General features: G+C 40.4%; 2 protein-coding genes across 2 annotated transcripts in view; both read right to left on the minus strand.

Annotated features, from left to right (window-relative positions):
* Positions 1 to 15,369, minus strand: part of gpat2 (glycerol-3-phosphate acyltransferase 2, mitochondrial) — a 143,838-nt gene extending 128,469 nt beyond the window's left edge. Inside the window, exon 1 of the mRNA XM_065949328.1 lies at positions 14,912 to 15,369. The gene's annotated coding sequence lies outside the window, so the exon portion shown is untranslated. The remainder of the gene's footprint in view (positions 1 to 14,911) is intronic.
* Positions 9,729 to 14,918, minus strand: adra2b (adrenoceptor alpha 2B). Its single transcript, XM_020647471.3, has 2 exons — positions 14,380 to 14,918; positions 9,729 to 14,234 (listed from the first exon to the last, which is right to left on the minus strand). The coding sequence occupies exon 2, from the start codon at positions 14,212 to 14,214 to the stop codon at positions 12,628 to 12,630; it is 1,587 nt and encodes a 528-aa protein (XP_020503127.2). The 5' UTR covers positions 14,215 to 14,234; positions 14,380 to 14,918; the 3' UTR covers positions 9,729 to 12,627.
* Positions 15,370 to 15,917: the final 548 nt, after the last annotated feature.

Consider the following 15,917-nt stretch of genomic DNA (forward strand, 5'->3'; position numbering starts at 1 on the left):
ATCAGTCATAATATTGGGAGGTAAGCCCAAAGGTAGAAAAATTACTTAATTCATCACAGGGACATGAAAACTGATGCGGCTCCTGAACTGTCTTTGAATGAGGCATGGGCCTTGCTGGAATAACACACACAATATAATTAATCATAAAACACAACATGATTTAAAAAAGGTTTACAAAATGAGAGTGCAATTATTATGTTGTGTCTCTTGACACCCTGTTTCCTGTTTTGAGTTAGTTGTGTAGTTACCGTTTTGGATTGTCAGTAATGCATTTTATAGCCCGACAGAGACAGCAGAATAACTATCAAACAATTTTGTGTTGGCAATCTTTTGGTGACTCAGATGTCCAACAGATGCAGAAACACATTAGAACTCCCTTGGAATTATTTACTTGTCACTTGAAAAACACAAGTCCAATATTCCCTCTACATACAGAGCTGTCTGTTGACCATAAAACCAAACAATGGGATGAAAGAGGCAAAAGGTTTTTATTAATAGGTGCAAAAACAGGGCCAGGTGATCATTTTGTCATTGGTCATTAATTTCACATTAGTGAATGGTATAATATTGGGATAGATTGTATAAAGAAACACACATGTTTGTGTCTCTTAAGTTATTCAAAAATAACGGTAAGGTGAAATCTGTGCTTGAAAAGGTGTTGAGTACAACCTATCCAACAATAGCAGGATTCCCTCTTTTTGTAACAAACATACATATTTAATGACACCCCATTTTCCATTGTTTTCTTCTAGTCTTTTACTTTGTGGTACTGCACTGAAAGTGAAGGAGAATGGTGAAAATCAGCTACACACTCCAAAACCCTTATTGGAAAAGACTATCCTATTGGAATTTATGATTCACCACAACATTTTAAATAAGTTAAGACCCATATGCTTGTGATTAATGATGCATTTCTTAAAAACATACTTATTGTATGCTGATGGAATTTCACAGGTTTTTTAGCCAAGTTTGAGTTTTCTAACTATCTCTGTATATTTCATACACAACCCTGGCTGACTCTGACTCACTCATACTGTATATGCTGTGAATATCTTTAATTAGTATCCATTACATGTGGGTGTTCATTTGCACCCTATACATGATGTCAATAAAGTCTAGAGTGAACTTTCAATCAGGCTGAATATTGAGATAATTATGCATCCACCCACATATAAATCACACAAAGTGACACAAGAATACAAACACTGAAGCCAGGCTGGTACATGATGAGCTTTCCAAGACAAATCCGAATAAATATCTGTGATATCTGCCTCAAATAGAGAGATCTGTGTGCCTCAGGCGTTGGCACACAGATGCCACAATCATCATTAAAAATGTGCGCAAAGTTACCTTAACTGCTATAGTCACCGAATTCAGGAGTTCATTTCCTGCAATGAAACTGTGTGATTACATGTGGTGATGCATTTGTCTGTGTAAGCATTGTCTCTAGCTACGTCACACACTATTCAGTTGTGAGCTTTGTTTTCACCAAGGCTCAGCTGATTTGAGTCTTATTGCTCTGCTGGTCTGCTGCAGCGTGCAGAGGACATGCACGTTTATCCCTGCAGCTGAAAATATCACTTTTGATGTCACTGTGTTCTGTGTGTGTCCATAAAAGAGTTTGAAAGCTCACACAATCACAAGCTAAGGCAGATTCTCGTATTCTGCAACAAGCACCAGTGCCAGTTTGTACTTGCGATGTGTCATGTTTCATTATTGCTCATTCCATCACTCTGTGGCCATGAGGCCTGATAAGGCTTGATAAGCAATCTGGAGAATTCCTCAGCTGTCAATCAGTAACACCCATTATTACATCCTATCACATTAGCCTCTGTTTCCCTAGCTCCACTCTTGTCTCTGATCACACCGTTAGCTGCTTTTGTCATTTGGCATGCAATGACAGCTACAGGAGCAGCTCTACATTGGATAATACTAAGCTGAAACAACCCCCTCCACACATTATGCTTGAATAAGAGTGTGAAATGTCTTCTAGAGAATCATACATAAAACATGAGCATACACATAAGAACACAAACACCTGTCTGAGACAGGGGGATAGTAAGTGCCAAACTGTGCTTTTTGCCGTTGTTTTTCTTTTTTGCAGTCTGGCATTGGTGTGCTGAGGGGGCAGGAAAATTGTTCTCCCAAGTTAATTGTTTCATTCTGCACAGGCAAGTATCATCATTTGATTGTCTTTTAGTTTTTCTTCACCTTTTCTCTCTTTCTGCAACTTCGGGTTAAAAAAAGAGCTTTGGAACGTTTCAATATTACCAATGAAATCATGGAGATTGTATAATTTTAAAATAAAATAAAAAAGAAACAGCAACTTCTAGATTTAGACACAAAAATGTAACGTAATGTAATGTGAGGGAAAGGATTTAGATATTGAATAAATCGTTTGCAACAACCTCACAAACTTTTCTCCTTATGTGTCATGCCCTTGAGGGAATCAACTTTCACGCTTCTTACATTGCCTTAAAGTGTGTAATGTACTTCAAACTACACAAATGATGTCTTTCAACTGAGCACTAGTGAGGGCATTATATATTAGTATACAGTATATCTTCTGCAATGAGTTTCAGGAAAATCCCACCATCAACAACAACGTGGTGTAAATGTTACCCTTTCTGGTTTACAGAGATTCACCTTTCACACAGAGAAGCTTACAGTCAAAAACATATCCTGAATATCTCAGATTGTTTGTCTCTGAAGTCTTGTAGGATGTGATAAAAAGCTGAAATGCTGGATATTAGCATTTACATCTTCCTCTTGTTATTATTTCTATTATTATTACTTTTATTGCTACATCTTTATTTACCCAAGTGGGGGATCAATGAAGATGATCATATCTTATTTTAAAATACTTTCCTGTCTTATCTTGCCTTACACATCTATATGTTGCCGAATGATAGAAATCAGAAATATTCCAACACAAACACACAATGCTGCTATAAATGCCTGCAAAATGGACCTACTTTATCTTCCACCCATGTCATAATCTTTTCAAAACTCTGTATAATAATTGAAAATGTAATATCATCATACTCATTATTGTGAGCATTAAAGTACCCACTCAGAAACAGATGAATGTTTGTGTCAGTGGAGTGCTTTATGAGTAGAGAGGACAACGCCTGAGACCTTTCCATCTCACCCAAAGCATAGCACAAAAGGGCCTCCTGTATATTGTGTTAACATCTGTGTCCACAGTCTGTTCTATCTTTGTCTGCTGGCCTCATTCTTGGTTTTCTAAATGGACTAAAAAAAAATTGATATATAAAAAAATAATAGTAATTAAAAAAAAGATAAAACCCCCCTGAGACATTCTTGATATAAACCTTTAACAAGGAATGAGTGTTAAGACTGAGATAAGAAATAAATGCATCTTTCTCTTTGCTTTGTGGGACGCTTTCCTCTTGTTAGTCACATGGAGCCCTTCATCCACATTGATAATAAGACGCAAACCACTGAAATCAGTCACTGTGTGGACTTCAAAGCAGAGCTTTGGGATGATGCCAGTGTACTAAGGTCAGAGGCCTTTTTAGGACACAAAATTATCTTATGTGGTAATGACTTCTTTCTAAATAATTGAGCAGAAACTTACAACCAGGGTGCTTAAGTCATGTGTTATTAGTGTTTTGCTTTTTTGTCTTTAGAAAAGGGCAATTAATCCATGGCATGTTGTTCAAAGGTGAAGTGTGGTGTTTTGTTAAGAAAGCTCATTCACTTCTTTGAGGGGGTTAAACAAGAGCATTGCTAAAAGCTCGCTTAGCATAACGCCTGGCAACAGCCAGCTAGCTTCTGTCAGAATTGAAAAGATCTACCATTACATCTAAACACACGGCAAATCCTTAGACTTTGGGGGAACTTTGGGTCGTGTTTAACAAAACCCTGTGGATACTGCAGAAATATACGGCTTCACCCTTGTCCTTTATATGTGTAGTGTCCTCCATCAAAAAAATATTTTCCTTTATTTTGACCGTCCAACTCGCAATTTATAAAAAATCTTTGGTGTTTTTTTAAATGACTTGGGGTGCTGGTGGACAATTGGTTAGTGTGCTCAGCCCCATGAGGCTGTAGTCCTCGACTGTGGGTGGCCTGGGTTCAGTCCGGCCTGTGACTTCTTTCCCACATGTCATTCCCCACTCTCCCAGTCTCCAAGATTTCCGACTCAATCCACTATCCTGTTTCTCTATTAAAGGCCCAAAAAGCCTAAACATTTAAATTCAGTATTCTCTTCATTTGCTTTTGTAGTTGTATTGAGGCTGAAGCGTACATTTATTTATTTTTCTGGGGGGGAGGACTTCAACCCTATAGTAGAATGTTTGGAAAGTTGAGGTCAGTGTAAACATTAATTGTGCATAGAAATTTTAAACCTTCAAACCTTCCAACGACCACAAGCTTACATCACTAAGTAAACTTAGCAAGCCAAATCAATCAGTAACATTTTGAGCTTCTCAGACAGCCAAAATTGTCTGAGAAGACAATTGAGCCTAATTTCACTAATGTTAGCTAAATTCATCTTCTAGCTGAGCCCTGATCTGAAGAGTTGTATTTGTTATAACCTACCTAGTCCTTTTTAACTCCATTGCTCATGAAGAAGATGACGCAATCAAATAAATGATCAATTAAATTCAGCAAGTATTGCTTGACTTATCATAGAGGGACGCCACTAGGGCTGACAACTTTTCAGGGGGGAACCTTTAAACTTCATTTTTATATTTTAAAACTTACTTTTTTGTGCATACAAAAAGAAGACAAAAGAAAGCTAAAGAGTGTGTTATTATCTATATCTAGATCCTGGAAGTTATGTGAAATCTTTGCAATACATTTGTTGTGCCCCAAACAGTTTCAGGTAGATGGAAAATCTGTTTCTAACACATTGTATATGCTTTTATTTTTAACAAAGGGTGGGCGGATTTTGTCCTTGGACAGAGCCAGGCTAGTTGTTTAAATTTTTTTTTGCTGAGCTAAGTGAACCAGCTATTGGCTGTAAAATGAAACATATTTCCAGAGATGTTGTAAGAGTAACCAATATGCTCATGCAGTCCTTTCCCTCAGTGCTTTTATGAATAATGTTTGTGCTTACGTTGAATGTGATTTGAAAGCTACATGTAGGTGTAAATTGAACTACACTTGTGGGATTTTATTGAGCCAAAATGTTGTATCAGTCACCTGGAAGAATTCACAGACTGCAGACATCAGCAAAAAAGAGAAACTGATGCAACAGGGTGTGAAAGATGAGAGCTCAAAACTGCCTTTTAAATGAAGTTCTATAAATGAGGTGACTATTTACAGAGGATACACTTGTAATGAACACTGTCAACAAAGAGTTGTGTTCAGAACTTTACTGTGCTACTGTACAGCTCAGGAAGGACATGACACTTTCACATCCAAACAGCACATCCTGTTCCATTTTCAGTGCCAAATCTCTCTCTCTCTCTCTCTCTCTCTCTCTGTCTCACACACACACACACACACACACACACACACACACACACACACACACACACACACACACACACACACACTCATACTGTTTGTATGTCAACATAAATTGCTTTCTCATTATCTGTTTTCTGTTGCCTTCTTTTTTGATCAGCCACACACATAAAGATTCACATTTTGTTAAAAAAGTTTGTGACAGAACTGATGTTTCAGTGATTACTGGGGATCAATAGAAGACAATTACAGTAGAAAATCCAAATGCTGCCGCTAAAAGTGAAAAGGCTTCATCAGAAAACCAATGAGGACCAGGAAACCATGTTAAATTTTTGGTTTTCCTTATTTCTGCTTTAGAGTAGCACATTTTTAAGTGTGTGTGCATGTGTTTAAGTGTCCATGCACGTGATAGACTATTTAGCCATGTACAGTGTGCGTGTATCTGTGTAGTTGAGTGTTAGTCATCTGTTTCTCTATTTTAGGCTTGAATTTGTTTTCTTTTGTGTGCGATTCAGTGTGCGAGTATGTGTGTACTCTTACTCGTGTGTGTTTGCCTTTGAGTGTGTGCACATGTGTGAGGGGTGTGTACGTGCATTTCTGTGTGACCTTTCCATGCTGGTCCGGCTAAATAAAGACACAGCCGTCTTTCCCCCTTTTCATATTTCGCAACTTTACTCCAAGGTCTCTCACAGTTAAACAAGAAATCTGTTTCCCTGGGTGTTGATCTGCCAACACATCAGCTGTTTTTTTTTAATGGTCATTTAGTAGTCTGCACGTGTACTTCTGAATCAGATGATTCAGTTCTGATTCTGATTCTCATTACTGTTCTAATTTGATTTCTTCTAAGAAGCATGCTGGTGATAGAGTTTTAACGGCAGAGCCTGATGCTACCCGTGATGATAATGTGACGATTTTGGCTCTCAGTTCTTGCTTTACCAACACCAGGAGGTACAATCATTTGCCTGGGTTTATATCCATAACAAACATAGATGTAATTGTGTCCAAAGGGGAAAATCGGAAATGAGCCTCATTTCCAATTAAATGCTGAGGCTATTCAAAAAATAAATTTCAACAAGTCATCACTACACTCCAGCTGGAAAAACTGCAAGGCTTTTATTTCAACAAATCTTTTGTCCAATGATTTGTGAACTTGTCTAGTGTCATTAAATCAGATTTGTTCAAATTCAAACACTCACAGGACTACATACATTGTCATGTTGAGACATTGCTACCTCTAACCTGAAAATCTCACACACAAAAATAGCTCTGCATAATTAACAGAGCAATAACAGTGATATCAGTGATGTGTAAAGATACATTTATCTCCTTACATCCTCAGTCCTCTAATGTGTAAAGATACATTTATCTCCTTACATCCTCAGTCCTCTGGGTCTCAATTTAAATTGCCTGGGTTCCTGTTTAGCCTGAGTTATTATGTTGCATGGGTTCTCATGATTTTGGGGTTTTTATAATGTTTGTGTTCTTATGATGTTTGGTTCCTTAATTAATGATGTTTGGATTCTTATAATGTTTGGGTTCTTATGATGTTTGGGTTCTCATTATGTCTGGGTTCTTATGATGTTTGGGTTCTTATGATGTTTGGGTTCTTATGATGTTTGGGTTCTCATTATGTCTGGATTCTTATAATGTTTGGGTTCTTATGATGTTTGGGTTCTTATGATGTTTGGGTTCTCATTATGTCTGGATTCTTACAATGTTTGGGTTCTTATGATGTTTGGGTTCTTATGATGTTTGGGTTCTCATTATGTCTGGTTTCTTATGATGTCTAGGTTCTTATGATGTTTGGGTTCTTATGATGTTTGGGTTCTTATAATGTCTGGTTTCTTATGATGTTTGGGTTCTCATTATGTCTGGGTTCTTATGATGTTTGGGTTCTTATGATGTTTAGGTTCTTATTATGTTTGGGTTCGTATGATGTTTGGGTTCTTATGATGTTTGGGTTCTTATGATGTTTAGGTTCTTATTATGTTTGGGTTCGTATGATGTTTGGGTTCTCATTATGTCTGGGTTCTTATGATGTTTGGGTTCTCATTATGTCTGGGTTCTTATGATGTTTGGGTTCTCATTATGTTTGGGTTCTTATGATGTTTGGGTTCTCATTATGTCTGGGTTCTCATTATGTTTGGGTTCTTATGATGTTTGGGTTCTTATCATGTTTGGGTTCTTATGATGTTTGGGTTCTCATTATGTTTGGGTTCTTATGATGTTTGGGTTCTCATTATGTCTGGGTTCTGTGTAGCATGCCATTGCTTCATTTAGTTTGGTTTTATACTGCTACTTAGTAACTCAATTAAATGTACCTTAATTCATCCTGACAAAGACAATAATAGGCAATTGCTGTAAAACCTTGACATTTAAAAGATTATACCTTCATGCAGATATTCCTCTCTTGGCACAAGTGAATTTCCTCTGATTATATTGGCCTACTGCAAATGAGCACATAATGTTATTAAACCGGGAAGATTATTTAGTCAAATCACCTGTGTCAAGAAATACACTTAAAATCCATAAAGAGGGGAAAATATACAGTTAAGCAGCCTTAAACGTGGATATGAAGCTTGAAACCCCTTTGTGCATAGAAAATAAGTACACTAATAAATAATAAAAACATCAAAATATTTAGTGAGGCACAGAGAGCTTCTCAAAGGCAGTGATGAGAATTCATTTTGAAAGATGTGGTATGTATTATTTACTATATGGAGTGTTTGTGTTATCTGTTGCTAAATGAAATGTGAATTTTCTTGACCCAAGTGAGAGAAGTTATGAGAGAAGTTATTGCCGAGGTAACGACTAAAGCTGAGCGAAATAAACAATATACAACTGTATGATAGATGCAGGACTTCATTCTATAAAACCAGGTCCACACACACACACACACGCACACATGCACGCATGCAGGCATGCAGGCACGCAAGCACACACACTGGCTCAGATAGACGGAGAGTGTGTTTCCAGCACCATTCTGTTAAACAGCCAGTCTCCTCAAGCAATTCAAATCATTATTTCCACCGCCCCTCTAAAAATGACACTTTTATCACAGTTTTCACAAAGCGACTGTATTTGAATGCCTCCACCTTCAATAGGGAGAGAGTTGGTGTGTGTGTTCTGACTCTCATTTCTCCTCCTGCCTCTTGGGTGTTTTCAACAACCAAATTACAGAGCAAAGAAATCTATCCACAGTTATAAGGTGGAGGAGATTGGAAATGGAAAATGTTTTGCGCTGGAACACCCTCCAAACACATCCATATTCATACAGAGCAATGCTGCATCCATCATGAATTTGAAAATGAGACTTAATGTAGGTCTGCCTGCATGTGTTCATGGGGACAGTCCTTGATGGGAGCTTGTGTGTGCATTTTTTATTCTCCAGGCTACTATCATGCGCGAATGACAATCTAATGAGTCTTGTGCTTCATGTGAGTCGCACTCTCTCCATCCTCCCTCTCTCTGGAGGGTCGCCTGCCACCGTTCTGTCCTGCTTTATATTCCAGCTGAGGTTGTTGAATCAGGAGCTTAGGGACGCTGTGTCTGAATGATTATACAACACTGTAAACACACACCTGAAGGCTCCCAGCTTCGGCTTTGATAAGTTATCTATTCACCTCGTCCTGCACCTCAAATCACAGCCCGGCCATGAATATGGAAATGAAACTGCAAGGACACATAGGTGGAGCATCACATGGGTGGCATGTTTGAGAGGGAAAAACAGGGCAGAGAACTCCCCGAACCATCAGCATAAATCAATTACAATTCACTGCAGGCCTGCTAACCTCAAATATAACAAGCTGTCACAACAAGTGTGTGTGTGTGAGAGACGATTGAGCGTGTTTCATGACTTGAATAAAGTATGTGACACTTGGTGCGAGATGACACATTCAGCGTGTGTTTTTGTGTGTGTGTGTGTGTGTGTGTGTGTGTGTGTGTGTGTGTGCGTGTGTGTGTGTATATGTGATATTTAGCAACATGCTTTAATTCCTTATAGACCTCCTCTGTGTTTGTTGGCAGGAGGCGACATGATGCTGCCTCTGCTGCGTCCTACTTCTCATGTCCCCCTGTGATAGACATTTTCCAATGACATCTTGTACCTCGATCAGCCCACACTGTTATGGACTATTTTTTGGAGTTGTGTTGTCATTCTTGGCTTTTTCATAATGGCATGAAATTGCTTTGGATTGCACTCCAATTGACATGTTTGCTACAAAAACATCATTTTATTAATTCTCCCATACTTACTGGCAATTCTCTTCCTGGAAATTATTTTTTCTCTTCCTGTTCTCCCTAATTTTATATCACTATATGAAATAAACCAAGCGGGTGTGACTCATGCGTGTTCAAGTAGCTTTATTTCCAAACTGGAGAGGAATGATGACAGATGGGGATAGATGATTGTAAAGCTTAGACCGCGCAGTTTGGTCCAAACACTGTAGAAGAAGAGACAATAACAGGCGCTTTCAGGGGAAAAGATGGTGATCAAGAGGCGGATTGCTGCACCTGTCACCTTTAAGCCATAAATCATACTTTTTTAAAACAAACAAAGCTGCAGTCTCACGACAAAAAGTCATGGTTTGGGGCAGTTTAAGCAGCATTACAACTTGTATTTATTGAACAGCGCCATGAATCCATGACCTGTGTGACTATTTTTGTTATAATTACTTTGCTAAAGCTATTTGTGTTTCAGGAGAGAAAAATAACCATTTCAAGGACATGGAACGATTGTATGAGTACAAGCAGAGATTACTCTCAATGTTTTTTTTTTCTTCTCAGTTATTTGGTTCTCAAAGCGGCTCTGTATGTGGTATGGATTGCAACCTTAATGTCCTGCAAAAGCCTGAAAATCATCCAACTGAAACTGGCTTTGGGTGCAATTGACATTTTCACGTTCGACTTCCTTTTAAGGAAAAAGTTTGACAACACCAGCGAGGTGAGTTTTCCTTCTGCAAAATGCTTGATAAATTGTACATCTGTGAATATGCTTGATTGAACATGTCTCTGTACTATAACCAGATGAAGCAATGATGCTAAATGTTGCATTGTAGTTTCTGCATTATGCACAAAAACTCAAGGTTGGTGTGCTTTAAATTCAACACAAATCACATCCGCCCCTAAGCTCAAATGTAGCTCAATCTCACAAAGCATCTTATTCTCGATATTAAAAACCTGTACACAGTTCTCACTCTTTGATCAGTTCCACTTTAAGAATAAAGCACAGTTACTGAAAAATAAATAGATAACAGAAATTTTAACACAAAAAAAGTTTGAAATAAATAATACAGTGTTTTCTATCTTTGCCTCCCATCACAAACAAATATACCAAATATAAAGTTCATTTGAAGCAACAGAGAGCCGGATATCACTGAGTCAGGCTGGTGTCCTGTAAGGCTCTTTGGTCCCTTGAGGGTGATCAATAAAAAGCCATGTACTTAATATCACTGATAAACACTGACTTTAAGCTTTGTAAGACTGCCTCCACATAGAGTAATACTTCTCCTTCTAGCAGACATTCATATGACAGACAGAAAACTGATGCCTGCACCCAAAATTCTGCTCTCTATTCGTATCATTATTACAGTTCGTCTGTGGTACACAGCAGCCAGAGGAGACACACACACATTAAACAGAAAAAAACGCATAACACATACACTCACACACAGTCACACAGGTCAGCAGAATTAGACAATTAGCAAACTGAAGAGTTGCTGCTGACAGCCCTTGTCCCATTGAGTCAAAAAGCCTGTGTGGCGTTCACAGTTACAGACACATTTTCTTTCCTCTCTTTGTCCCACAGAGTCTCTTGGTGAGAAAAATAAATGTGCTATTCACTCTCTCGCCTCTCAGAGACAAACCCAAATGTGCCGGTTAGATGTCCACCGCAGGCGAGGATGTGCCGGAGGCGTCTGTGAAGAGTGACTCAGACTAATGATTCTCAGAAAAAAGAGCCATGTATGGGCCAAATGAGGAGGAACATTTCACATCTGTGCTTTAAAGTAAATGTGAATTTCCACCTGTTCAGTATTTCTGTAACAGAGTTTCAGGCAAATAATGTTCACATATTAAATCTGGGGTTTTCAGTCTTCTTTATGCACCTCCCATTAAATACTGTGAGTTACCTCTGGAGCATGTTCGAGATGATAGAACAAAGTTTTTGTGACTCAAACGTCCAAATACTGTCCGGTCATTTATATCATAGTCCAGGAAACAGGGGTCTCACAGTCTTTCTATTTCATCTCGACTCATACATGTGATGTGCTTATTTGTCCAAATCCACCCCACTTCAGCTCATACTATGTTTCATGAAAGGTTAAATTTCAGCGTCACATAACAAACAACCTGAGTGTCCCTTGTGACCCGCACCAAGCAGAGAGCGAGGTGTCTGACGCGGAGAGCTTTCCACATGAAAACATTAGTTTGAAAGGACGCCCTTGTCTGTGCTATCACATTTGAGATTGTCAGAAAACCATCTCTTGTTGTTGCGCTTTTCAGATAAAAATCGAGAAACACATGTTTGCCCTGCAGCCGGGGCAAATTAAGACTGCGGACGTAAGAAATCACCACCAACCTTGTGTGCTTCTTGTGCTCTTTATAGATAAGTAAAAGGCCCTGGGCTCATTGGAATCAAAGATTGCTTCTTCTCCTTTTTGAACCAGTTTTTCTTCCCCCCATAAGTCCCAGAGTCTCCAATAACTTAAAAACCCTATACATATATATAACATTAACCATTCTGTATTTTTAGTCAAAACTTTATTTTAACTGCTTTCTTCAAGGACATTTCTTCTGATGTTCTGCACATTTTTGTGTCCCAGAGATTTCCATTATTCAATGTGAAAAAGGGATACAACTTATAAAATCTTATCAGCGTGAGAGATAAGTGAATGCTAAACCGTTAAGTGTCCCATACTTCATCTTTTCCGTGTCCTATTTTCACGCCACACTCTGTAAAAATTGTCTGTTTGAGCGTGTGTTTATGTGTCAGCTGCAAGCTGGGATTTCACAGTCCTAGTTTTCTGTTTGCTCACACTGCCTATAAAAGAGAGGCTCTCAGTTTTGAATTTTATGTTGAAATTTTGACTGGTCAAATTGTTTTTATAAGAGCCCTTTGAATGTTCTGAAAATATGTTTTTTTTTTTGTATGCCTCATAAATAACTTTAAGTGTCCAATGCACTTGTATGCTAAAAGAAAGTCCCCTTGGTGCTTCTGCAGAGAATCTTCTTGAAGGCCTTCCTGAAGTCTTTGTTGAAGATGGTGTATATGACTGGGTTTAGCGAGGAGTTGCAGTAGCCGATCCAGAAGAAAAACTTAAAGAGCGGATCAGGAATGGCACAGGTCTTCGGGCATACCGCCTGCAGGGAGTAAGAGAAGAAGAAGGGGAACCAGCACACCACAAAGACCCCGATGACCACTGCCAGCACAAAGGTGAAACGCTTCTCTCTGTTCACCATCGCTTTCCGCCTCGCCGCCCCAGGGGTGTCCTCTGTTTTTGACTTCCTCCCTGGCACCAGCCGTGCCCCCTTTGAAGTGGCCATCATGTCCCGGTAGCGCTTGACCGATGCTGGGGAGTGGATGCCCCCTCCTGCGGGTGACCCCGGCATGCTGGTGCTGCCTCGGCCTCCTCCGTGACTGTGTTCCATGTCGCTTTCTGTGCTCGAGCTGTCGCAGTTGTTATTGTCAGCTTTTCTCCTTCCCTGCTTGACCTTCTTCTTCTTCTCCTCTTTTTTAGTCTTGGCACGAGCAGGCTGAGGCACAGAGGAGGGGGTTGAGTTGGCATGAGGAGAGGTGTCCAGGGAGGTTTTAACAGGAGTCATAGGTAGAGAAGGGGATGGAGGCTGCAAGAGATTATTGGTGGTAGGATTCTGGTTGGTTTGGTTCTCTTCGGGGGGAGTATTGGCATTGATGGCAAGGCTAGGGGGTCTGTCATTGGAGTTTTTGTTAGATGATGGGGGTGTGCTTTCTTCATCATCCTTCCCGTTGGCTTGTACATGTTTAGCAGGCTGACTTGGAGTGGCAGAGCCGACCCCGTCCTTTCTCGGCTCTCCCGGGGGGCAACGAGTTCTCTGCTTGGCGATTTGGTAAATTCGGACATAGACCAGGATCATAATGAGGCAGGGGGCAAAGAAGGAACCGATGGTGGAGTAGAGGATGTACCAGCGTTCATCATTCAGCTGGCACTGAGGTCCTCCTTCACTGCCCAGCTCCCCTACTTCACTTTTGTTCAGGGAGAGCAGGGGAGGGAAGGAGATGACGGCAGAAATGAGCCACACCACCACAATAGCGGCTTTGATGCGTTTGGGTGTCCGTTGGCGCCCATAGGTGACCCTGGAGATTGACAGGTAGCGGTCCAGGGAGATGGCGCACAGGTGCACGATGGAGGAGGTGCAGAAGAGCACGTCCAGCGCCAGGTAGATTTCACACCACAGTGATTTAAAGTACCAGTAACCCAGCAGCTCATTGGCCAGGGAGAAGGGGATGATGAGTGTGGCCACTAAAATGTCCGCAGCAGCCAGTGACACCAGGAAGAGATTCTGCGGACCTCGAAGGGAGCGGCTGGTCAGGACTGCGATGATGACCATGATGTTGCCCACGATGGTGAAGACGACCATCAGGGTGATAGCGGTGGCAAAGACCGCCGTGGCTTCAGGGGAGTAGGGGGCAAGCTTTAAGATGCTCTGGTTGCAGGGGACGGAGGCTCCAGAGCTGCTCACGCTGCTGTTCCAACCGCTCAGCTCCAGCGAGCAACCGATATCCGGAACTGAGGCCATAGGGTCAGCTTTCCAGGAAGCTTTAAGGGTTAAAAAAACATGTTTATGTCACTGATCGGATTTTCTTCTTTCGTGGTTTTTATAGTAGTGGAATCTTGATGGTCATACTTTTTTTCTGTACAATAAAATATATGTTAACATGTGATAATAAATGTTAATATGTACCTCAGTTTTTCTCGTATTTCTTTGTGTTGTTTCCAAACGTTAGCTCCCTTGCATCCTCCACGCCAAGTCTTCCAAGTCCATTTTTTAGAACGAAACAATCCGGGGTTGTGCGTCAGGACGCGGATCAATGCTTTTCAATTAAAATGACACCACACTTTGTGGATTAAAGTATACCCAGGAACAAAAGTCAATGTCCAGAGGCGGATTGCTGTGCGCTAACCTTTTTTAAGATTTACAATAGAACCCAAATAACTCAAACTTCTTTTGCGCACAAAGTTTGATCCCTTTTTGTCGCGGTGATAATTATCTTGAAGATGGAGAAATTATACCTCATTATCATCGAATTTTTGCAAATCTAGGATCGATTACAATGAGCTGGAATCGAATCTACAAAATTAGATCAGAGTAAATAATCTTGGCACTTGAGCGATCTCCGTGCGCCCTCGTTCAGAGCCGCGCGTCTGACTAACTGGCTTATCAAAAAAGCGAAATAAATGGTAAAGATAGGCTAAAAAAAAAAAAGAATAGTTACCATGATTTCCTATCAAAAAGACACCAGTCCTTCCCGTGAAGTAAAGCCTGACAGGCAGCGTTTCCAGTTGGTCGAACAGGAAAAAAATCCAAGTTAACCTTCTGCTTTCCAGTCCTGAGCGTGAAACCGGATTTGTTGTGAAAACGCACCTTTTCTTTAGAATAAAAACGATCCCTGCACAGCTGCTTCAGTGTTTTTGTCTGTGAACTCGTTTCTCGGTCCTTTCTGCCCCTCTGTCTGCACAAAAGTTCACCGGGATACTCTGATCCAGCCTCTCCGCTGGCGCACATCGCAAGCGTCCTCACTGAGGCGCAGCAGCATCCTCACTGGTGAGCAAGACCTCAGCACGAAATCTAATAAAGTCGGGGTGCCTCCCATCTCCCTCCTCGCTTCAGTTTAGACCCGCTGATGTCATTCTGGGGCTGCAGGCGTCATGGGATGCTTACTTTCTCTACCCATATAATCTTCCCTCTCTGTTCCCCTCCCTCTCACATTAAATCTATACTCAAGCGGATCAGCCAGCAGTTCAGAAAAGGCTTGTTGGGTGGTTCTGCCGGGGTGAGAGAACAGAACTAAAGCCATTTGTTCTATAGGAAACATAGTTTAAATCCAGGGACCTAATCAGTATTCATCATCATTATCATCATCATCATCATCATCATGTCTCTCTCTTTCTGCAGCATCTTCTATCTTAATTTCTCGCAGCCCATCTAATCCAGGCAGGTGGCTGTCAACCAATTAGAGTGGTCCTGCTCGAGTTTTCTGCTTGTTAAGAAAAAAAGCATTCTTGTCACTCTTGCTCACTCACTGGTGGAGCAATAATGGGTCTCGCTGTAAAGCAGATTAAGATTGAATTGAAATGTGCATCATCACCACAATCATCATCATCATCATCATCATCATTTTCATCATTCCCTTCGAAATGTGACATTCCACGAACCTGAAACAATTGCAAGCATTTAGGACAGCTGCAGATTTTCACTAAATGAAATGACTCATGTATGCT

This window comes from Labrus bergylta, chromosome 2 (genome assembly GCF_963930695.1).
Source record: "Labrus bergylta chromosome 2, fLabBer1.1, whole genome shotgun sequence".
NCBI classification, from domain to species: domain Eukaryota; kingdom Metazoa; phylum Chordata; class Actinopteri; order Labriformes; family Labridae; genus Labrus; species Labrus bergylta.